Source organism: Ursus arctos, unplaced genomic scaffold, assembly GCF_023065955.2.
Source record: "Ursus arctos isolate Adak ecotype North America unplaced genomic scaffold, UrsArc2.0 scaffold_7, whole genome shotgun sequence".
In the NCBI taxonomy this organism is placed as follows: domain Eukaryota; kingdom Metazoa; phylum Chordata; class Mammalia; order Carnivora; family Ursidae; genus Ursus; species Ursus arctos.
In genome coordinates this window covers 66,185,769-66,209,961 of record NW_026623089.1, presented here as the reverse complement: position 1 = coordinate 66,209,961, position 24,193 = coordinate 66,185,769, and the positions used below count along the sequence as shown (strand labels likewise).

At 53.3% G+C, this 24,193-nt stretch overlaps 1 protein-coding gene across 1 annotated transcript in view; it reads right to left on the bottom strand.

Annotated features, from left to right (window-relative positions):
- GALNT2 (polypeptide N-acetylgalactosaminyltransferase 2) overlaps positions 1-24,193 on the bottom strand; it is a 184,386-nt gene that overhangs the window by 4,989 nt on the left and 155,204 nt on the right. Inside the window, exons 9-15 of the mRNA XM_044386074.3 lie at positions 21,230-21,317; positions 19,316-19,419; positions 15,920-16,046; positions 10,212-10,304; positions 9,803-9,886; positions 7,479-7,605; positions 1,518-1,637 (exon numbers count right to left, since the gene is read on the bottom strand). Coding sequence (XP_044242009.1) covers positions 1,518-1,637; positions 7,479-7,605; positions 9,803-9,886; positions 10,212-10,304; positions 15,920-16,046; positions 19,316-19,419; positions 21,230-21,317 — 743 coding nt within the window. The remainder of the gene's footprint in view (positions 1-1,517; positions 1,638-7,478; positions 7,606-9,802; positions 9,887-10,211; positions 10,305-15,919; positions 16,047-19,315; positions 19,420-21,229; positions 21,318-24,193) is intronic.

Here is a 24,193-nt window from a genome sequence, read left to right as displayed (position 1 = left end):
CTGTACAAAGACAAGCCAATGCTCCACTCGCTGGCACAATGGAAGGTCCTTTTGTGGCTGCAATTCTCTTTCTGACACGAGTCACTCCCCCATGGCTCAAGAAAGGGCTCGCCTCCAAGTGACCACCAGGGAGTATGTCAGAGAAGGGAAAAACTATCCGAACTGTCTGGAAAAAGTAATATATGCACATAGGGGCTTGAGAAAGAGGGAGTGTGTGTGTATAAGGTCTCACCCACTTGAACTTACTCATTTAGCACTTTTGTAAATTTAAAAAGAAAAATATTTAACGAATAAGAATATGGAATTTTTCTTTGAAATATCCGGTGGCATGGGAAGAATGAGAACGTCATCAGAAGTAAGCTACATCAGACGCTGGCTGAAGAAACAGAGGTGTTGATAGGTCTTTCCTTCAGGGCTGTGGGCTTATCAGCACATCAGAATGAAACAATGCAAACGCCTCCCTTTGGTGACACGGTTATGGACCTGGCTTTCTTTTCTAGTACTTATTTGGGGGTCAGTGTTTTGCTAACTTCTCAGGGGGCTCTGCGCCTGGGCCGAGTTCCCCGCCGGGCGTGGCTGGTCACCGCCGCACGCCTGCTTGGCCTGCCCTGTGCTCCCGCTTCCGTGGAGAAGCCGCGAGCCGGTGTGCCTCTGCACGCGGGGGTCTGATGAGGCAGAGCTGATGGGGCTCCAGGTATCACGCCCTGCACGCGGACGTACACGCGCACCGCCAGCAGCACCCGCCTCTCCCCCGCGTTCGCCGGCGTCACCAGACAAGTGCTTTCAGGAGGCCCACGTGCAAGCGGCTGCTACAAAGACGCTTCACTGCTTACCTGCCCGGCACAGTCGGTGCTGGGGACCCTACTGCGGCGCCCAGCCTGGAGAAGGTGCTCACAGACCTTCGTAGGAGCTGAACATAGAAACGTGGCCCCTTCCTTTCCAGTCTGGCTGGAGGGTCAGGCACAGATATAAACAGATCAATCAAGAAGGTATGGAAGGGGGTGCCTGGGTGGCTTGGTCAATTGGGCCTCTGACTCATGACTTCGGCTTGGGTCACGATCTCTGTGTCTGTGTCGTGGGATTGAGCCCATGACTGGGCTGCAAGCTCAGCGGGGAGTCTGCTTGGGAGTCTCCCTCTGCCCCTCCCCCTGCTTACGCTCTGTCTTTAAAATAAACAAACGAATACATGTTTACAAAAAAAGAAGATACGGAAAGACACACCCTGGGATGGGCGGAGTCATGGTGGAGCCTCCTGCAGGGGGAGAGGACGGAAGGCACGCTGCCAGAGCCGGTGCACAGGGGCAGCAAAACAGCCTTCCCAGCACGAACGTCCGGATCCCACGTCCACCCAGCATGGGATGCACGGAGTGCTGGCTGCCCGCCAGGAGCTCCAGCTCGGCCGGAGACGGCGGCCAGCAGGAGCCCAGGCCCGACATGGCAGCTGGACGTGATTAAGCTGCGCTACGGTCAAGGCTGTGTGTGTGTGTGGGGGGGGCAGAGGGGCAGGGGCGCCCTACCTGTCTGGTGTCGTTCTCTCGGCAGCCCTGCAGCTTTATGACAGAGCCGGGCGCCCGGTCCACCACCGTCAGGCACAAGTCCATGTGCTTCACCGACTTCTCCTTCGTCAAGGCCCATTCCTGGAACACAACACTGGAGGTCAGGGCCGCGCCCCCCCCAGGGCTGTGAAGTGACCGGCCCGAGAGGGCAACGGTCACGCTGCCAAGCAGAGATTCCGAGCCCTGAGCCAACTCAGGGCTGACACAGGACTTCTTGCAGAAGGGCACATCTCCACCTGCGGGTGCCGGGGCGGGGGGGGGGGGGGGCCCTCCCAGCGCAGCACCAAGTTCAATGACTCACGTGACTGGAGGGCTTTGAGAACACGAGTAACTAAGATACAGTAAGAACCACTTTAGCCCCGGGCGCAAACCTGAGCGCCACACCCGGCTTTCTACCACAAAAGGTGAGCTGGAGCGTGGCTCCCACAGGGTGGACAGTTCAGGGTCGACTTTTCTGCCTGCGTTATTTTGCCCCCCTGCAGGTGGGGTTTGGAAAGAGCCTTTACGAATGTGGATTATAATGTGTGAAAATGATAAATTATACATGGCCCATTTAAGTAAAATACGCAGTGTGTAGTCTCACTGCTGAGCAGTGAGTTGATTTGCTGATGCTCACGGAGGTTGAGATCCCTAGGGATGGATCTGTGTATTTACACACACACCCCTCACGCTGACATCAGCCGCCTACTGTGTGCTGGGCACCACTATGCCCCGTGAGAGGCTGTTACTACCCCCATTTTACAGAGGGGAAAACTGAGCCAGAGGGTGCTAAAATAACTTGCTCATGATTTTTACGAATAGAAACACACACACACACCCCTTAAGGGCTGAGAGCACAACCATTTATGCGAAGTGCTAAATACGGTCTAAAAGAGCAGGAAGCTAGGGAATGAAGATGGATTGGGGGGGGGCAGGCAGAAGGTTCTGGGTGGGGCCACGGATGGGACAGGGGAGGTAGCTTCCGACCTTCACTCTAGTACCTGACCCTCTCAAAGGCATAAATACCCAAGTGAGCCCCCAGGATCCAGAAGCAGCCAGGTGTCTTCCAACTCAGAATTCCACTGGGACACACTCCCTACCACTGGATCCCTTTCTGCTATCTGCCCAGGAAAGCTGGGTAGATACGACTCAGCCGTCCTTCCATTCCAGTGATGTCCATGGCGCCCTGCAATGCCTCAGGTGCTGTCCCAGGGCCCAGCCCACAGCGGTTAACAGACAGGCAAGGCCCCGACCTCGCAGGGAGAATGCCTCACCCACAAATAAACGTATTATGTAACTTTAGGCGCTATTAAGTGCTATGAAGAAATTCTTTTTCTTTTTTTTTTTCTGTTCTCAGGGGACAGAGGTAAGGGAGGGAATAAATTATTTTTTAAAGAAGTCTCACTATTCAGTACCTCGGTCACCTTGAACCAGACGGTCTGCCCTGGACGGGCAGCCCATCTAGGAACTGGAGAAGCCCCCTAGCCTGTTCGCAGCTTCCTTTTCCCCTAGCAGGGAGGCAGTCCCCTCCTTCGCCTTGGCTTCAATGTTCTCACCTTTTAATGAGTGTTTCTCAAAGTGTGCTCCATGAGGGATTCTATGAAAAGTTAGTTTCAGGTCAAATAAGTTTGGGAAATAGTGAGTTTGGGCCACGTTTCTTTCTGCAAAGCCACAGACAGGCTCTTCAAGGCTCTGGAAGACTGAGCATAGCAGACAGGCTTGGACTGTTTTCCTTAGCGTCTCTCAAACTTGAGAGCACGGAGCCCCGTCCCCATCTGTCCCCACTGGCAGCTCCTGGTGGGGAGCTCTGCATTCTCTGGGAAGGGCCCCACGCCGCCCCTGAGGGTCGATGCCAACCTTCCATGACGCTGTCCCTCCAGAGCCGGTACATCCGAGGCGCCAACGGGCACTCAGCGTGACCTATACGTCAGGGCGGCAAAAGGTCCCAGGAAGGAGCGCATGCACCCCGCCTTTCATTCAGATACGCATCACGCCTCCGGTGAGGCTCGTGTGACTTAATGGCAACAACCCGCCCCCACTCGTGGGTAAGATTCTAGATGCTTCTTAGAAGCAGGTGTTGAAAAGATGTTGGAAGGGCTGCAGGTACCCAGTGAAAGCTCATGTACGAATGTTTCTACAACTGTCTTGCTATTGTATGCTTAATTATTTTAAAGCAGACTTTACAGTGAATTCCAGAAAAACTAATTCAGCTGTGCAAACAACGGAGCTGGCTGCCACTCTGTTCTTCTGTTGCATTTCAATGATCTGAATTTGTAAAATAAAGTTCATAAATATTTAAGAATTGCTTTTTTGAGCTGCCACTCTTAAAAAAGCACGGCCATTAATTTTCCTATTTCCTGTATGTCTGCTGAGGCTCAGCCAGAAACCAGATAAAAAACCGTACTCGTCCAGAGCATGGGGCCCTATTCGCAGTTAGGAAATGTTATTTACCCTCTCATTTCTCACCCATGTGGCACAGCACTCGAACAAGCATCACTTCCCATCCGTTCGGACGGGACTTACTCACAGGAGGGTTACGAGCTGGAACGTCTGCGAGCAGCGAGCATGAGCCCTGGCCTCCTGCCGCCTCCGGAACCGCGCTCCCCAACATGGTGGCCACTGTCCACCTTGACTGAGCCAAGTGTGCGAACACCTGACATCCTCAGTCACACTAGCTACACCTGAGTGATCGGTGGCCCATGGGGCGGGTGCGCACTGTACTGGATGGGGCACACAGAGCACCGGCGGGTGGTGCTGACCTAGGAGGCAGCTCTCTGGGCCGCAGCTGGTCCACGGAGGAAGGTGCTCCCCGCTGTGTGGTGAAGGTATGCCACGCGGTCATACTGCCCGTCACCCACTGGGGTGGCCTCCCCTGCTAGAAAACCCTCGCTGTGCACTTGCTCGTTTAGAATCGCCCACTTCCGGAACGTTCACAAACCCCAATGCTCTGCGACCCCAGGCCTATGAAATCGGGATTTCTGGACAGGGGACCTGGCATCGGAATTTCTGAAGAGCTCTTGGGGCGATTCCAGCACAAAACCATGGGAGCAGGGCTCAGAGCAAGTAGAAACCTGCTCCCCGGGTAGGCAGGGCCGTGTCCTTCTGTCCAGGATCCCTGAGCATGCAGCAGCTGGCGCAGTGGGCACTCAGCAGATATGCACTGGGAGGTGGGAAAGCTCCCCCGCCCCCGTGTGAGAACAGCAACGGTGGGTCTCGCAATAGCAAAAGGAACAAAAGAAGGAACGGAGTGCTCTGCACAGGCCATGGTGTCTGCTTTTCACGATAGCCCCGAGCAGAGCACTGGGACAGCCCAAGTCTGGCGGGGCCACGGCCCAGCACTGTCACCTGTGCACACAGCTGGGAGTAGCTGCCTCTGGGTGGCCTCCTACACCGTCCCAATCTCCTCCTCCCTCCAAAATGGCATCCTGAGAGCAGCTCGTCATCAATGAGCTCCACTGCCTATAAATATGGGGGCTATACCCAGGTCACCTTTGAGACGAAAAGGGGGAGCTACGAAAAACTGTGCGGGAGACAGGTGTAAAGCCGCAATGCGCCGGGCAGGCCAGGACGGTCAGCTTCCCACGGGCTTGCAGGGCAGTACTCGTGGGCTCAGAGACCAGCTTGCCAGCAGGATCCGGGGATCCAGAGCCACAGCCACCAGCTGTCACAGGCGGCGGTGACCATTGCTGCCCAGCGGCCACCAGCTTTTGTTACCGGCTGTGGGATAGAGGGTGCCATCCAACCCCGAGGCCATGCTGAGTGAGCAAGAGCTAAGCACAGAGCTCAGGACAGAAGCTGGCACCTGAGACCGGCGAGGACAGCGTGGAGAGCAATGGGAAAGCCTTCAGTAACAGCGCCCTACGTACTTTTCAAACACAACCGTCCTACAGAGTCAGGCTTCTCACTGCCCAGCAGAGCTGCTGACATACACGGGGGTGACCCCATGATGGTCGCTGAATCATCAGAACATGGCAGATGGGACCGAGGGAACCCCGGTGATTAAATGGGGGACGGGGTGAGGCCCGCTTGGACTCACAGTCTCACGATACAGATGCTATCTAACTCGGGTCCACACCTCCCCTGAACTGTAACGCGCAGACCGACGGCTTCACCAGCGCCATGCGCATTAGCCCCACTTCTGAGTTTCTGCCTCGAAGACCAGAAGCACCGCCTGCTGACGAAGATCAGACGAGCTTCTGGGGACATCACATTCGCTGTGTTTCCTGTCTTCCCAAAGCTTCGCTTTTTGGAAGGCAACACTTTAGTTCATTTTCACTCGACTATGGCCAGAAACAGAGAAAAACCCCACCTCTCCCTGCGCCCTCAGCCCCCCCCACCTCACACCCAAGCCCCAGACCCCTGCACGCTTCATCCCTGCAAGGTTCCCTGCAGTCAGACCTGCACCACGTGACCCCGTGCCGCCAGTGCTGTGTGCTTTGGGGGGACAGAGGCCACACCCTCCCCAGCAGGAAGTAGAACCACATTTCAGTGCCCCAGACGCAAGGGCTGACAAGGACACAGAGACACTCCAGGCAGGCACGGCGCCCTCCCTCCCTCCTGTCCCCACCCAACAAATTCCGCAGGACTCAAGTCTTCGCTCCTATGCTCCTCCTTCTCTCCCTCCTTATAGCTCCTCCTTCCAGCCGACTCCTAACATCTGTGGGGCCTGTGAAAGAGGACAAGCGGGGGCCCACCCGGAGGCTGGCTGTGTGCTCACTCAGAGCTCCCAGCCTGTCCCTGGGGAGCATGCGCAAGGGCCAGAGGCCGTGCTCCGAGGACAGAGGTGAGACCCTGGGAGCCCGGGTGTGGCATGCACATGCTGGGCCAGCCCTGGCCACCTCCTGAAGCCGCTCCCCCTCCCCTGTCTAATTTAGGATGTCCAGACTGGTCCAAGCAACTGCTAAGATGACGTCAGCAAGTGAAGAGAGGAGGCAAAGCATTTGGGGATTGCAGTCTGCCCAGGTACTCCCTGGGGGGATTCAGAACCACCAACTTTACAAACAAGCCAGGGCCCTCTCTTAAAAATAGTTCAAGTTACAGAAGGTTCTGGAATCAATAAATCTGGGATACACTGAGTTAACCACCCCCCTTGTAGGTCCTCTGAGAGCTTGGCATATTTTCAAGGAGACAAGAGTACCTAGCATTAGCCAAACTTTTTTGTGCACAAAGCCCACATTTTACCAAATACCTATGATTTTCTAATAGGAAAACTGCTTTCTAGAATGTTGTCCTCTGGAACATGGAGGCCACGGTTAGGCCTAACACACCTTCACTTCTCTGTCTTGTTTTCAATGAGGACAGAAGGTTGGGGGGGGGGCGCTGGTATTATGCTTCTAGGACAAGTTCTGCATGCGTGTGTGTGTGTGTGTGTGTGTGTGTGTGTGTGTGTCAGACTGAAGCTAATCATCATTACTATTTTCTAGCTAAGCCAGTGTTATCTAACAGGCAGGGACCAATAACGACTTTGGCAGCAACCACAGGGTCTGTGGTAAAGCACCTATTAAGCTGGGACCGAGCCGGTGTTGATAAGCACGCTTGGAGACCAGACACAGCTGCAGACACAGAACAGGTGCTCTGGGGACAAGCACACGCCACAGGGATGACAGAGGCGGCAGGAAGATGAGGAGGAAGAGGAGGAGATGAAGGTCACCAGCCCTGCAGCCCTGTCTTGATGAGAGATGCCAGATGTCACGTCAACCACTGTGCCTCTCGCTGTGGTAGCAGAGGCTGGCCCGGGGCTGATGGCAGGCTCCACACGGCTGTCAAGACCTGGGGTGTCCCACCTGAGCCTGTGGCTGCCTGCTAGCAGGTGACCAGCTGGAGCCAGGTGCTACCTCAGACATCCTGGGTCACGGGAGAAAGGCAGCAGCTAGGACTGTACGCTCAGGGCCCCTTCCCTGTTCTCTGGGCTTCCGGGGGCTCGAGCCCACCCCCCACACATACCTGGTTCCCCCCTGCATTGTGACACTCATAGACTCCAACGACACCATCAGCAAAATGTCCCAAAGTGTCCAGGCAGTTGGTTCCCTGCTGCAAGGCCCCAAAAGCTATATCCTGGTGGTCAGGGACCCTGGAAAGCAAGGGGAGAATCATCTGCTTAATTCCGCAGGCCCCCCGACTCCCGCCGCCCACCCCCTTGCTCGGTGATTCTGTCTCCGGCAGCAGGAACAGAAAAAGGCCGCTCCCCTGGCCCGTACCCCTCCTCCCACAGGCAGGGCTGTGTCAGCCGGGCGGCATTTCTCGCACGGCCTGGATTTCTAACCCTAAGTGAAGATTTCAAGTTGGAGAAGCATCCTTTCCAAATCAGGAAAATGTTTCTGGAAAGGAAAAGCTCCTACACTCTTCAATGTTAGCCTGTTGGAAGCTCTTTAGAAAAGCAGTTCATGAGATCAGATCCTGCTGTCGTGAACTTTCCAGGAGACTGAAGACCTGACCTTTACCAAGTAGAGGGGAGAACTTGAGTGGCTCTGTCAGGCGGCCTGGCACCAACAGAAACAGGACACAGTGGGCGGGGGCCACATGCCCTAGGATTCGACCCAAATCTGCGCCCGGGCCTGGGCCCCGCACCAGCTGTGGCCTCTGTCGGACCCCCACCCCCAAACTCAAACCGCTCTCGTGCACGGCACTCGCGAAGCAGATCCGTTGCAAGTGCCACAGAAAACATTTCACCGGAAGCACGTGGAGCCCAGGGCCTGGCACCCAGGAGGCGCCCAGCGCACGGCAGTGATTGTACAGACACCACACGACGATTAGGTCGCTGTCTCCCTCGCCGGGCACGTGGGGGGAGGCAGATCCCCCCGCTGGTGCGGTGCTCAGTGCTCTAGATACGGTCTGACGTGGCGCCGGCCCGGCGTCACCCCACATCATGGGCGTCTTCAGGGTGAAGCTGCATTTAGTGTCACTCAGTCACAGATGACCGTGACGGCAAAAGCAGAGTGGGCACCATTATGGGGCTACAGGCCACTGGTGTGAAGCACCCCCCTGGGTGGAAGAGAGACCGTGACCAGGCGCCCCCCGCGGGTGACCAACACTGTTCTCAAGCCCCAGCGAAAGCCGTCCGTCACAGAGGGGGCCCGAGGGAGGAGGACGCTGTGCTCCCCCGCTCTCTGCGTGCGTGGCACCGAGTCGTACACTGCTTCACGAGCAGGAAACCGTTCCAGAGGGTGACGGCTGTGAAGAGCAGCGATGGGGCACAGCCGCATTACCTAACTCTCAAACAAATCTCTGTGACAAGGGCTCGGAAGGAGCCATTAGCACAAAAGATAATGGTGGGGACTCCCGCATTCCCGTCCCGTGTCGGAGATATGCGACTCGCTGGGAGATGCTCGGGGAATATTCAGAATAAGGGATGTGCCACATTAAAGCAAAACCTGTCTGGCAATCCCTTTACGAAGATGAAGTTCGGCTGGATCCCGAAACCCGCAGACCTGCAGGCCCTCTGATGAGGGTCTCAAGTGCTCCCTTAGGACGCAGAGCTCACGTTAATTTAAGGTGAAGCAGCGGGTGTAGAAAGAAGACGCGGGAGGGTACTTCTGCCATCCATCAGTGAGTCTCCTGGAGGCAAGCGGGGGGCCGCCGCTGGTACTCCCATTTCCCGGGGGCTAAGAAGCGGGTTGGAGGCGGGAGGCGCCACTGTGGCCAGGGGCCCGGTTCCCAGGCTCTGCTGGGTGCAGCCCTCTGTTCGCTGGCCCACAGGACGGGCAGCGGCATCTGGGCAGTGGGAACAGAGTGGGAGGTGGCGGAGAGGATTTATTCTTCGGTCTCTGCCCAGGTCAGTACTGACCCCGCCTCCGGACACTCACTCGCGAGGGCAAGACGAGCAAGGAGGGCGGGGCCCTTGGAGCCAGACCGGGGAGGCCGGGCAGAGGCACCTGCTGGTGGGGAGGACCCAGAGCACACGCTGGGGGAGGCTGACCGCTGCTCCTCGGGCCACTTACAGAGCCGGTGAGACAACAGCCCTTGTCACTTAGCCCCATCCTCTCGCCAAGAGGGCATGAGGTAAATGAGGCACCCCCTGGGACTGTTTCTGCCTCTGTGGGGAATGGGAAGGTCTCTCAGCAGGAGGCCACCGTTCGGGGAGCGCATTCTCAGGGGTGCTCAAGGACAGCCGTGGGGTGAGGACACGCAGCTCTCACTGGGAGCCTCAGCTCCTGGCCTCTCGCCAGGGGCACAACCTTCACGTGTCACCCTTCTGGGCCTCCCCACCTCTCTGACATCCGCGGCTCCTCAACCCTTACCAAGCGAGAGCCTCGATCCCGGCGGCTTACCTCAGCTCTGGGTAGACGTTTTCTAAGTACCACTTGAAAGGCTTGCAGCTCAGTTTCTTCCTGAGCTCCAGTCGGCTCTGAATACTGGAGGAGAGGGAAACAAGATTCCTTTAGCAATTTTAAGAACAGACAGGCTCCTTACATCAAATCTGGAAAGCTGCAGACAATGGAGGCAGGTGGTGGAGCTTGGACGGTCCACACTCCTGTCCCACGGTCCCGGCCCACCTCCCACACGCCTCCTGCCTCGGGCCCTCATCCAGCCTTGAGAAGAGGCCCCAGCTTTGACACCTCGGCGACGGTTCTAGACTCTGGCAGGAGAATGGTTCATGGGGTGCGGGCTGACTGCAGGTTCCCCTCATCCCCCAGGATCCCGAGCAAAGTAGCACGAGAGGGCTCGAGTGACACTTACTTTCCGTAAGGAACGTTTCTGGCAGAAGGCACTGCTGCGTAATAGAAATTTTTGTATTCATCCATCCAGACCTCTGCTGCCCGGCGGGTGTTACTAGAAACAAAATAAATCTGCTTGAGCTGTGACGTGCTTCCTTTCCACGGCATCACCCCGTGTGCCCTTGTCTGCTCGGAGGCTACTTAGAAGGTCCTCCGAGGTGCGCCGGCAGCTGCGGCAGTGATGCAGAAAGCAGGCGTCCCCGCTCGGCACCCAGGCCCAGATTTGCGGGTAGCGGGCATTCAGCGGGTGCTCACTGAACACACAGAAGCCGCCTTCTCGTCTTCCACAGAAACAGATGGTCAGAGAGCAAAAGTCAGCGTTAGAACTGCAGCACAGGCAGGCCCTGGGAGGAAGAGACTGGGGCTGGACCAGCAAGGAGGACACAGAGCATCACTGCGGCAACCCGCATTATGTATGCACGGGAGGCTGGTGGGGGGGAGTCCAGCCAGGAGATCCTTGGCCTCTATGGCCCTTCTCATCACGGCTGTAACAGGACTAGATAGCCCTGGGGAAAAGTTAAAAATAGATAAGAATTACTATTAAAGAGACTTTTCTCCCTGCAGGCTTGAGCTGAGAGAGTGTCTTGTTTGGACAAGGAAGAGTGATGGGAAGAGGAGAAAAGCTTTATGCCCCACATCTGGGGCTCCGACTAACTACACCGTGCTAGAAGGACCCAGAGAGAACAGGCTTTTCTGCCAGGCAAGAAAACCGTGTGCTTAAATTTCAGAATCATACCTACTTAAATCTCAAAGCCATGCTGCATGATCAGTTAAGACCACTGGAACAGCTACTTTGGCATCTCCGGCCGGTGTGCAAGGCTCCCCCGTGCATGGGCGTCAGCATCTGACCCTGCCAACAGTCTTTTCAGGGCACGTACGAAGCAGCATTCATACAGTGAGCTCTTTGCTCCCATACCCTGGACTCGGTTCCAAAGCAGACTCACTCCTCCTTAAGAACCCATATAGAAGACATTACGCTCTTCCAAAATAAATATATTAAGGAGACAATGTTCACCTTTGAAAAGAATTCCTTTTCTCTACCAGAAAGGTCTCTTTTAAATAGTGAGCCTTTCAAATTACCTGAGCTACAATTATTAAAATAACTTCTATTCGGGGCATCTATCTTTCACACAGAGTGATGTATAGCCCCTTTCTCCTCTTCGTGAAGTAGAAGATGAACTGGTGAGAAGGCCATCTATGAGACAGGTGGCCCGATATGAATGAACACACCCCCTCCTCTGATCCGGCAGTTCCCACTTCTGGAAATTTACCTCAAGGAGAATATATAGCCGAAGATATGCTCACTTCAGCATTGTTTATAACGGCAAGAAAGTTTTTTAGAAACCATATGGTCATCGACAGGGAAACGATCAAATAAATGGATGACTCTGCAGCCACTGAAAATCCCAGTGGACATTTCACCTGCTGCCGTGGGACGATGTCCCTGATTGTTGTTGGGTGAAAGACCAGAGCACAGTAGGTCCGTGTGTGCAGGGAGAAGGGAGAAGGGGGTGGTGAGAGATAGGGCTGCCACATTGTAAGACTGCTATCTTTGGTAATGAGATTGAGGATATTTTTTACTCTCGCTCTGTAAGAAATACATATGTACAGCCGTGTGCATTTAAAGATCTGAAGTGCCTGGGATACTGGAGCCTAAGCATTACTTCTCAGACGAGCTACTAAACACTCCTCCTGGGATTTTGGGGGCTTACACAGTGGCCCATGCCTCAACTTACGCCCAATCCCAAAGCCGGTGTGTGACTTCCGTGCTCTGGGACTTGGATTGCTCATCAGGAAGATAAAAGGCTTGGATTCAAGCATCTCCTAGGTCCCTTTTAGCTCTAATGGCTTCGAGGTTTTGTGAATTCCAATCACACAGTGATTTTCAATCACCTAAGTCATGAAGTAATTAAGTCATTTCTTAATTCTAAATGCAAAACAACATCTCTCTGTCTACTTACTAGAGAAGGATATGTACGTAGCCTCAACGAGTCAGCGCCATGGGCTACTCAGTGCTAGTTTCAGTTCATTCATTCAAACGTTTCTTCGGTACCTACCATATGCCCAACAGTCTTGTTGGTACCATGGCTACAGTGGCACCCAGAAGGGTCCACTTTGACTGATCCAGGTTCTCCTCGCTTTCGCTCCCCCTCCACCCACCCCTAAACTTGGTGCAAAGAGGTTCTATCGGGAAGCAGGCAGCAGAGAGAAGGTGGGATTCGCATGGGCCAGCTCTACTGCTTGGTGGTAGTAACAGAAGAAAGTTCAGTAAGAGACTAACTTTAAACCACTGGTTTCCTCTAGCTAATTTCAATCCTATCAGTCAAGTCTCACCATTAACCCTAAACCGAAAACCGAATACCCACCTAAAGATCCACCTTACCTCCAGGCTGCTATTCTGATCCGGCGTCCCTGGCCCCAGGGGAGACTCCAATGAACACATCCCCTCAAGCACACACACAGCGCCCTCCAGTCTCTCAAGGGCTTGTGGGAGGCTAACTGGAAATGCAGCGAAAAACATACCAACTGGATCGCTCTCAACTGGTCTTAAGGGATGCGGCTGCCATCGCCAGGGACAGGAAGGAAGAATTTGCAGGTGGGTCACATCACCCTACCCTAAGTGCAGGTGCCCTCGTGCACAGCCGGGGGTGGTAAAACAATGTAAGACCCCACTGGGGTTACTTGCTTCATTCATTCATTCATTCATTCATTCATTCATTCATTCATCATTCACTTACTCACTGACAAACTAACCTACACAAATGTTCTATTGCCCATTTTAGAATCTGTACCTAATGGACGAATTCCACCGACCTCAGACACTAGCTGCCCCTACGGATCTAGATTAAAAAGATCAATGTGTGGTGACGACATGGAGTCCGGAGCCCAACGGCCCAAGTGGCGACCCAGCTCTGGCGCTTTCCAGCTGTGTGAAGTTGGGACTGTGGGACTGAAATTTTCGTGCCTCAGTTTCCTTAATAGCACTTCCTTCATAAGGTTTTATGAAAATGATGTAAGCTAATATTTGTCAAGTACTCAGAACAGCCACATGCACACAAAACGCTATATAAATATTAGCGGTTTCTGACGTCCCACTTTTTAAACGGTGAAATACTTATACCTTCGTGCCACAGACTAGAGGAAATCAGAGAGAACCTGGAACTGGAAAGGGATCTCAGAAATAATATAATTCTACCTTCTTATCTTTTAGCTGAGTCCATGGAGGCAGAGGGCCATGGAGCCCCACGGAAGGCCAGCAGATCTCGCTGCCTCAAATATGGAAAGCCTGGGTCTGTCTTCTCTCCAGGCCTCTAGTGTTCAGGCTCCTGGGCCACAAGACACAGTGAGGACGTTTCCCTTCTAAAGAAGAGTGCTTTAGGGGTGCCTGGGTGGCTCAGTCGTTAAGCGTCTGCCTTCGGCTCAGTTCATGATCCCAGGGGCCTGGAATCAAGCCCCGCATCGGGCTCCCTGCTCAGCGGGAGGCCTGCTTCTCCCTCTCCCTCTGCGCTCTGCTTATGTTCTCTCTCTCGCTGTCTTTCTCTCTGTCAAATAAATAAATAAAATCTTAAAAAAAAAATAAAGAAGAGTGCTTAAAAGTGTATAAAAGTATAAAGCAATGTCCTGTGTATGTTAACGGATTCTTTTCTACAAGCCCGCCATGTGCTGGTAGCAACCAATGGCTTTGATTTGGATATTTGATATGTCTACACAGGAGGTTTTGGGGAGGAATCTCACGTTGTCCCTGGGAAAAAACATACTTATCACTGTCTGTTTGATTTTGTAGAGCTCACTGGATAAGAACATATTTTTGTTCTTAAGAATAGTAATGAAGTCAGACAACATTCGAGAAAGGACAGGCTTTTGAAAGCAGGTAATTTGGTCAGAAGTTACTTGCTATTTGGCTTCACTAAAGTTTCCCAGAACCCAGAGTCTCTACGCTAAAACTAACTTCTGTGTACTATGTGTGTATTGTGCGATCTGTACTTTGAATCAAAGTTCTAAAATCCTACACAAGAGATAAGCTCGTCATTCTCCCCAACTCACTTCCACCCTCTCTCAAGTGCTCCTAGTTTGGTGGGGGCAGCAGGTCAGCAAAGTTATAGGACTGAAGGCCAAGGACTCACTCTTAATTCCTGGCTCTCGGTCTCTGGCCACTGCCAGGCCACTGTCAACGCTGCCCCTGGTCCAGCCGCCTCCTCTCGGCCTGGGCCACTGCAACAGCTCTTAGAAGTGTGTTGTCCCCCCCTCCCCCCTCCCCTGCTGCTCCTGTGGGGGAGGGGAGGGATACTGGAACCATCATTTCCTCCAGGGGTCACCTCGCTCACTAAAGCTTAAAACAGAGAAGTCGGTTTGCCTCAGAGGGGAGGGGGGTGGGGGAATGGGATAGACCGGTGATGGGTAGTAAGGAGGGCACGTATTGCATGGTGCACTGGGTGTTATACGCAATTAATGAATCATCGAGCCTTATATCGGAAACCGGGGATGTACTGTATGGTGACTAACATAATATAATAAAAAATCATTAAAAAAAAAAAAACAAAAAAAGCCCCCAAAAAACAGAGAAGTCAGGTAGCTGCTCAAAGGTCAGGCACCTACAGCAGCCTCCCCCAGCCTCAAAACAACAGCCAGTTTCCCAGGGCCCACATGGCGGCTTGGCTGGGGCCGGTCGAGCTCCCCCACCCTGTCTACTGTCCCCTCATTCCCTAGGCTCCAGGCCCAGCTGGGGTCCTCCCGCTCTGAAGAAGCCACGCAGACCTCGGCACGGAGGACCTGCTCGTCCTGCGGGGAGTCCACAGCTCCTCCCTCCCACCTGTCTGGGCTGAAACAAGCGCCATCTCCTGAGAGGGTCCCTTGGCTGCGTGCCACCCTGCAAACCTCTCCTCCTGTCCCTCTCGTGCTCGACCACGTGGCCACATGTTGTCTGTCTCATGGCATTTATCAGCGGCTGTGACTATCCTATTTAGCTATTCATATATTGGGCCGACTACTCCCACTGCCCGGACGCCAGGCGGGCTGGCTCCTATGCTGTTTTATCTTTAGCATCAGAAAGAATTCCCTAGAAAAAACCGTGGGCCCACGACTGGTAATTTGCCTATTTTCTTCGGAAAGCTCTTCATTTGGCATCTTCATGTTTGCTAAAATGTATCTATTATGTATCATAAATCCTGTCTACGTGCCGTGTGGAGTTTCTGGCAGCTTCACTTACACACTGTTCACGCATTGTTCCTTGGATGGTAATACATACAAGAAAATAAGCTCCTCTTCTTTACGATCATGTTTCCTCATACATTTTTGGGCGTGTACAGTTGCATGAGCTTTCACACGTGTACAGATTTGTATGACGGCCACGTGAGGACGCAGCACGGCACCCTCACCCCGGCCAGCCCTCCGGCTGCCCCTCTGTGGTCCCACCCCTGCCCCAGCCCTGGCTGCCCTCCATCGTTGTAGCTGTGTCTTTCTGAGACTGTCCTAGGTTGTAGAGTATGCGACTTTTCACGCAGCACACTGCCCCCGAGAGGCACGCACGTTGCTGTGTGTACAGGTGACCCTCGTCCGTGCCGTGTGGTATCCTGACAAAGGACACCTGTTGCCATGCAGCGCAAGGTTAAGTGCTGTCTGGATGGTGGTCACCAATGGCTTGGTCCTGCTCAGCCTCTCACGGCCACTTACCGGGCAAAGACCGTGCCGCTGCCACCCGGGAAAGTGTAGGGGTGCTGCTTCCGGAACACGTGTCCCACGCGGCTGCAGGGGACGATCTCCAGGCTGCCACCGCACTGCCACACGCGGAACGAGATCTCTGAGATGAGGAACGAGACAGGGTGACTGACAGAGCCCCGGGCTGCTCTGAGCAGCAGCCACGCCAGACAGGGTACCCCCCCCCCCACCGCCGCCACCATCCCATCAAAGTGCTCTCGTGCCCTCAACGGCTGAGGGAGATGGGAATAAGGAACCTGCCTCCCTCCAGAACATGGTCCTGAACTTTCTGCAGTGGAGACATCCGGCCCACCCTGGGTCTCCCGGCTCCACGGCATAATCCGGAAAGTAGGTGCAAGCGGATGTGGTACTCAGCTCGACTAGTGAGCATCTCACGAAGTACACATACCCTAAATGTATACAATTTCAAATTGTCAGCAGTCCCTCAACAGAATTGGGAAGACAAAAAAGATCGAATCCGAGTTCATACTTGGGTGTTTCCACAACAGTGATGTTTTACAGAAATGTAAAGTGATGTGGACAAAAAGAAGAAAAATGTCAAACCAATTACCTATGCTGGGACATGTATGATCTTAGATTTTAGCACAGATCCGAATTACGGAAGCCAAGGAGAGCTCTGTCACCAAATCCTGTTTTCACTAAACGATTTCAAAAGAGAGAGAGAGAGAGCACACGGAAACATTTTTCAGATTCTGATGAGACACCTTGAGACAAGTGGGAGTCTCTGGACTATTCCGAATATGAAGGACCCCGGGCATAAGAGCACGCATGTCTGTGTAGCACCACGGTATCGACCACTGATGTGCTTGCACCGAATTCTTCCCTAGCTGGGTCGTGATCCAAGCCCCTGCGGCGAAGGGCTTCTGACGTTCTTTCTCAGCGTCCGACAACACTTTGAATAAGAAGTTCTCTGTATCTCAGGACGTAAAATTTAAATATACATTTGCCTAACTGGAACATTCAAAAGCGGGGGCTAGGAAAGCCCTGTGGCTTCCATATGCGGAAGCTGTTAAACCAGGAGGGGATCCGTTCAGGGATCTGGTGGGAGATTCTGAAGGCCACATATGATTACAATTACATTCAGCTCTGATTTCCCTTGAACTCGGGGACGCTACAACGTGGGAATGGTTCCTCAAGATAACCTGGTGGATTCTGACCAAGGCGGTTTGTGTTTACATCTTGGCCTTTGCTAATGACCAGCTTTGAGATCTTGGGCAAGACCTCGGTCCTTCAAGAAAGCATGAGATGAAGTGTACGGAGTTGTCAGAAATCTCTATGCTGTGCACCTGAAACTAATGGAACCGTAACACTGTGTGTTAGCGATCCTTAAAAAAAAAAAAAAAAAAAAAAGGAAAAAGCAAGCATAAAATGAGCTGGAGTACCGGAAGCAGTTAGCCTCTATCCTAATGCTGTAGAGACACGGCACAAAGGACAAATATGCCCAAGGAGCCTGACCCCTGTGTCTCCCAGGGGCTCTCGGGATCAGGTTCTTTGCTCACATGACCAGCTAGGAAAAGTGGAAGCTGCAGTGGTTCTTTCTTCGGGGGGCGGGGGGTGTACTTGGAGGAGGCGGTTTTGGATTTTACTCCAGCATTCCTGGACCCCACCTCAGCCGACACACACATCCACGCATGCCACGCAGGCTGGACAACTGCCGGTGTGCACCCAGCACTCAGAGAAAGAAGTCACAACGGTCTCAGAAAGACTCAGACTGGGGACTTCTCTTGCTGAAACCTGTGCGCCTGCTTGACCTCTGAGGACAGTGGAAGACTCCTCGGGAGTGGCTTTACCAAGCCAGGCAAGGGGAGGGAAGGTGCCAGATGGGGCCGGGCAGGGGCTGCTCCAGGCCCTCCCTCCCGGCCCCACCCCAACCTGACCCCAGTCCCTTCAAGCCCTTCCGGGAACCTCCCCTATGGCACAGCCACATGAATATAAAACCAAGCCAACAACAACCAACAAAGCAGGTCATTTAAGAAAACTCTCCCTTCCTCTGGTCTCTCAGGGAAATGTCCCCTTTGATGCTTCAATCAACACTCTACCCTGTGACACAAAGACTGGCAGCCACCTCATTTGCCTAATCCGTGCTTTCAGCTAATAGCATTTTGAAAACCACACCGTGGCTTCAGGAGCCGGTCACCTAAGTAATGTGCTGTCCTACGGGGGGGTCCTGGCTGCCCCGCTCTCCACGAAGCCGTCAGGAGATGTCTGTGGAGCAAGGGTGACTCAGAATTCTCTTTAGAAGGTTAGTAATTCTTCTGAAGCCTTTCGTGCTCAAATGGCTTTAATACAAGTCCTCCCTACCTGTCAACGTATCATTAAAAAAAACCAAAAGGAGTCTGACTCATGGTCCTTTGTCCCAGCGTAGTTATTGAGCCTAGAGAAGCTTTCAACATCAAGCCACGGCAGACAACCGCTCCACAGCAGAGACGCTATCACTAACTTTAACATCAGAAAACAGAGAAGAATAAGAGGCTGGTCTAGATTTTTCTTTTAAACAAAAAAAATCCAAGTTTCTGTTACAGGTAAAACTACTAAAAATGACAGTGACGTCATGTTTCCCTCCTTGTCCTTGCCCTGCTTCCTCCCAGGGCACGTCCACCCAAGGGGGAATTAATTCAACAGCATCAGGGGCTGAGGAGACTCCGTTCAGAACCCCAGCAGAAAACCCTAAACAAACGATAAAACAAAGTAAGAAGAGTCTTTTCATCTTCACACAATAAATGACACACATGGCTAGTAATGTAGACCGAAGTCTATAAAATTTCATTGTCCCTAAACCTAAGGAAAACTGATCTGCATGGGTTATTAAAAACAAAAACCAAAAAAATCAAACCAAATTAGAACCATTCACAAAGTAGTCAAGAAGCGCTTAAATGTCAAGGCCTCTCGGCTCCGCGTGACTTCCAGCATCACAGCTCAGTTCACCCCATGAAGCTGGCCAGGGCTGGTTTTCTACCCCACACAGCTGAACACGATCCCACAGCCTGCAATGATTCCCCACATTTGGAAGCTCGCTGTCCAAACCCTCGGATCCAAAGGACATTAGAGTTTGCATTTCCCTTCAGTCTTCTAGCATCCTGCGCTCTAACTCAGGGCGACAGATTTAGCGCCCAAGCCCAGACACGGTAGAAGAAGGGATGCTATTTACACTTATTCGGGGAACTGACGGCACGTGATGAATGGTGACTAAGGTCTTTACAGGTTTTTTTCTCCAACTGGCTCCCTGCATACACCAGCTCTTGCCTAACAGCCTTTTCAAAGCTTCCACTTTTCATTTTGACGCCCTTGGTGGGTAGGAAAAGGCCATGGTTTCATCAGAATTAGAAAGTGAAAACACAGGCTCTCATGTACCTAGGTTTTCTCCTCCCCACACGTCCATCATCATGTCATACTTCCCCAGTTCTTCAAAGTAGAGCTTGTCCATCACGAAGAGCCCGCCAGCAATCATAGGGGTTCTGGAAAGGCAGAGATGGTGAAGGGAAGAAAGGGACCAGCCAGAGGTCAATGTTAGATCTCCTGCATTCTAATGCCAAGGTCAGGTCTATAAGCTGACCTTAAAAACCACAGCACAGCCATGGCTCCCTATTCAGAGCTAGTGATGCCCTCACTCTCTTTTTCCACTGCTGACTTCACATGCCTCCCACCTGCCCTGCTCAGACACTCCCACAGCACAAGGGACTGGACCCGATGTCCCTCTGAGTGACCGTTGGAGCTGGGGACACTCACTGACAAGCAGCCCTAGGCAGGTACTTGACCTTTCTGTGCCTCAATTTCCCTGAAGGATTACAAAAAATAATACGAATAAGGGGAAATGCTTGATAATGTCAGCTATCCTCCTCCTTTCCTGTTAGCTGGACCCCTCACCTTTGTGCTTCCTCAGCCTGGGAGGGGGCTTACTGAGCCCCTACGTCCTTTCCAGTAGATGCCCGAACTCAATGTCGAGTGCTGGCAGTCTAGAGCACACTGTGATGTTGGTTAAACGCTTGTGAGTGCCGGTGGTCAGTGTGCATGGTCAGTGCCTGTGGTTAGTGCCGGAAGTCAGTGCTTGGAAGTCAGTGCCGGTAGTCAGTGCCGGAAGTCAGTGCCTGTAAGTCAGTGTTGGTAGTCAGTGCCGGTAGTCAGTGCCGGAAGTCAGTGCTGGAAGTCAGTGCCTGTAAGTCAGTGCCGGTAGTCAGTGCCGGAAGTCAGTGCCTGTAAGTCAGTGTCGGTAGTCAGTGCCCAGAAGTCAGTGCCGGAAGTCAGTGCTGGTAGTCAGTGCCTGTAAGTCAGTGTTGGTAGTCAGTGCCGGTAGTCAGTGCCGGAAGTCAGTGCTGGAAGTCAGTGCCTGTAAGTCAGTGTTGGTAGTCAGTGCCGGAAGTCAGTGCCAGAAGTCAGTGCCTGTAAGTCAGTGTTGGTAGTCAGTGTCCATAGTTAGTGCCCAGAAGTCAGTGCCGGTAGTCAGTGCCGGAAGTCAGTGCCGGAAGTCAGTGCCGGAAGTCAGTGCCTGTAAGTCAGTGTTGGTAGTCAGTGCCGGTAGTCAGTGCCGGAAGTCAGTGCCTGTAAGTCAGTGTCGGTAGTCAGTGCCCAGAAGTCAGTGCCGGAAGTCAGTGCTGGTAGTCAGTGCCTAGAAGTCAGTGTTGGTAGTCAGTGCCCGGAAGTCAGTGCTGGTAGTCAGTGCCCAGAAGTCTGTGTTGGTCTTCAGTGCCCGGTAGTCAGTGCTTGGAAGTCAGTGCTGGAAGTCTGGCAGTGCTGCCGCTGTGTGTCTGGCCTGAAGAGGCACCCCACATTCACACCCACCTACAGGTAGTTGACTCCTGACTCCCCACCTGGACTCCTCAGCAGGGCATGGCCTGAATCTGAAAGCCAAGTGTTAATGGCCACAAGCTCTGTCTTCTGTGCACCAGCAGGAAAGCAGAGGCAGCTCAGGGATGGGAGCGGACCAGGAAGGGCAGCAGCAGAGGGGACTCATGGTCCCCCAGCCCTCCCCTTTCCCTGGTCCCTGAGTTCAACTTGAAGAGCCCGCCCTGCTGGAAACCGTGCTACAGTATAAACGTGAGGGAACTCCCAGAACTCACAGATCTGCCTCCTGTAGTTGTAGGTTAGGCTTCATCTGAGGAAATCTCAAAGTACTTTATTCTATGATCCCGTGGCAGAAACTCTCCCTCGAGCCAGGACAGGGGAAACGGTGTTGGCGGCAGATAGGAAGATGAAGAGCCTAACTACGTCTCTAGGAAACAGGGCCAGAGCGGGGGTCTTACCTAGGAGGGGCACCCCGAAGGCACTTACTTTATGGGGGCGACCGGGTTCCCTTGCCGGGATCGCCTCTGCTCTGGGGTCATGTAATCCCATTTGAAGACCAAGTTCCAGTCAAAACCTGCCGGCCGTGGGAAAGAAACAAAACATTAGGTGCTAACGAGAACTGAGTGTGCTGGCACCCCTGTTCCTCCCAGCTTAGATGTATTTGATATTTGGACAGGACTCACTGAAAACCACAAACAGCAAAAAATTAAATAAAAGCACCACCACTAAAGCAGCAGCAGAGGGGAGAACCTGGGGCAGGGGGACCGGGGGGAGGGTGCACACCGACTTCTTCCCCGAAAAGCTCACCCCAAACAGAAAATGTGGGTCAGCCCTTCCTACAATTAAAATGCCTGAGAATAACTAAAAAGGAACAGAGGGCTGCAAGGACAGAGAAAACAGGTGGGACAGAGTCAAATCTGCCACCATGCCTCCCACTCTGTCCCAGGGCAAAAGAACCCAGGGGAGGGACTAGAGCAGAGGTCCCCTGGCGGGCCAACTTGGCCTCCTCCATGACTCTTTTTTTTTTTTTTTAAAGATTTTATTTATTTACTCGACAGAGATAGAGACAGCCAGCGAGAGAGGGAACACAAGCAGGGGGAATGGGAGAGGAAGAAGCAGGCTCGTAGCAGAAGAGCCTGATGTGGGGCTCGATCCCAGATCGCCGGGATCACGCCCTGAGCCGAAGGCAGACGCTTAACTGCTGTGCCACCCAGGCGCCCCCTCCTCCATGACTCTTGACTGCAACTAAACTACAGGGGGCGAGGTGGCAGAGGGAAAACTTTTAGATGAAACCAAGCTGAAGCAAGTGGCAAAGCGGGCAGCAGGCTGCGATTTCTGAGAAATACAGCAGCTGTCCCAATTCGCTTTCAGAATCCACAGGCCGCTCTGGACGGCCGAGCTTAGGCCGGGTGCGTGGACCTGGTTTCTGACATTCGCGTCCAAGCTCCTGGGTCTTGCCCTCACGCAGAAGGCACCCCGCTCGAGCCAGTGGGAGCCAGCACACCCCACCTGCTGACGTTCTTGAGACGCACGAGGAGACCACTTCTTGGTGACAGGCGGCTCACTGCATTTCCAAAGGTCTGACAGCCACACCTAATCACTCCAGGGCCACCTACCCTTCAGCTCTGTGCCATCAGGCTTTTTGTCGGCAGGGCTTGTGCAATACCTGAGTTTGGCTTTCTCTTCAGTGTGCTCTGAGGTCAACGTTCGTCTGCCCTGCCAGCCCTCGTGTCTGTAGCCCGAGCGGGGCAGGATGGGAGGTGTGGGCTGGGGGGGGGTGTCTCCTGGGCCAGCACAGTGTACTTCATGGCCCAACCAGAGGCATGGGACCAAAAAGGTCTCCCAGCTATTATTGCCAAGCGTGGCAGGCTAGCAAAGAACAGCGAGCAGCTGGGAGGCCAGGCGGCAGAGACAGCAGCACACAGGGGAAACTGAGGGAGGCCCCACACGGGCTTTTCCTGAAGAGCCCAGCTCTCCCTGAGGCAGAAGGCATGCCTCAACCAGGGGAACAAGAAATGTCCTGCCTGTGTTATGAACAGACAATGCAAAGGCCTCAATGGGCCAGTCGACATAACGTTACCGCATTTTTTGAATGATCATTATTATTTTATAAATTTGGTCCAAAGAGACAACTTTATTAGGTTTGGAGAATCTGCTAAAAACATCATCCTTGATTTTTTTCCCTAAAGGGATTTGAGAAAATGCTCCTAGAGTCAATTTGGTGCCTCCTCTTCTTCTGACCCAGCAGGAGGACTGCACCCCTACCCTCCCCACCCCCCCCAGCCCTCCCCCCTCACCCCCCATGGCATCTGCATCCCTACACTGGCTCTCGAATAAGCAGTTGCTGTGGGAAAAAGAGAGCCCATCAATTCTCAGCTCTTGCAAATCTCCGCAGGAAGAAGACATTCTGAACACTAATGTTCTCTTGATAACTAGGGATCAGTCCTCTTTAAAACCCCAAACCTTCTCACCACTCGCTGAGAGTCTTTTCTGAATGTTACATTGCCTGACGTAAGGAGAGTCCTCCCACCATGACCGCCCTGTTGCTGATGCTTGAGATGGGGGAGCTGCTCGCTCACATCACTGACCTCATGCTGGCTACTCTCATCCCTTCGCTAACCCCTGTGGTGGGCACTCCCATTCCCCCCACTTCTCGGATGGGGATACTGAGGCGTGGGTGAAGTGGCCAGCCCACAGTGACATGGCAGGTGGGGTCAAAAACCCCAGTCTCACTGACTTTCTCAGCATTCTGTTTTCTAAGGTTGTGCCCAATTTTATAGTTTCACGGTCTTCTTTTTTTGATGCTAGACTATCAGCTAATCCTGTGTCTGTCTATCTGGAATAGTCCATCCTCCTCTAATCAGCTTCAAGTGTTAGAAGGTGGGGAAAGAAGCCCCTCGTTTCACATAAAGCAACTGGGGTGCTGGACAGCTGGAAAAGAAACTATGGATCTTAGGTGTGAAGAATCAATAGTGAAGAGATTACACAAACAGAAGCCAACGGCTTTGATATGTCTTTCAGCTGCTTCAAGCAGTCTTTGCTGACCTCTTGGCTCCCGGCCGAGTTCTGAGGCGTGGCTACCAACCAGCTTGAGTTTGAGAGCACAGAGCATTCCTTGCTGGGCTGTGGGAGAGCCTCGTGGGCAGAGTCACCAGCCCTCCCCACCTCCCCGGTCCTAGGGACACAAGGACGACTAGTAAGAGCCAGGCGTCACATGACCAGTTCCTTCGAGGGGGCTGGTGTGGCTCCTGTGTACCTCTCACACCATGAAGTGCTGCGTCCAGGAGCCCACTGGGGTCCGCCAACCCTTCGGGGGTCTATCCCATCAAAACTACTTTGATATTTGCACTAAGACCTTACATGCCTCCTTCACGCTCACTCTTTCAAAAGTACACGATGGAGCTTTCCAGAAGCCGTAGAGCGTGTAACATCGGTACTCTGATGGACAAC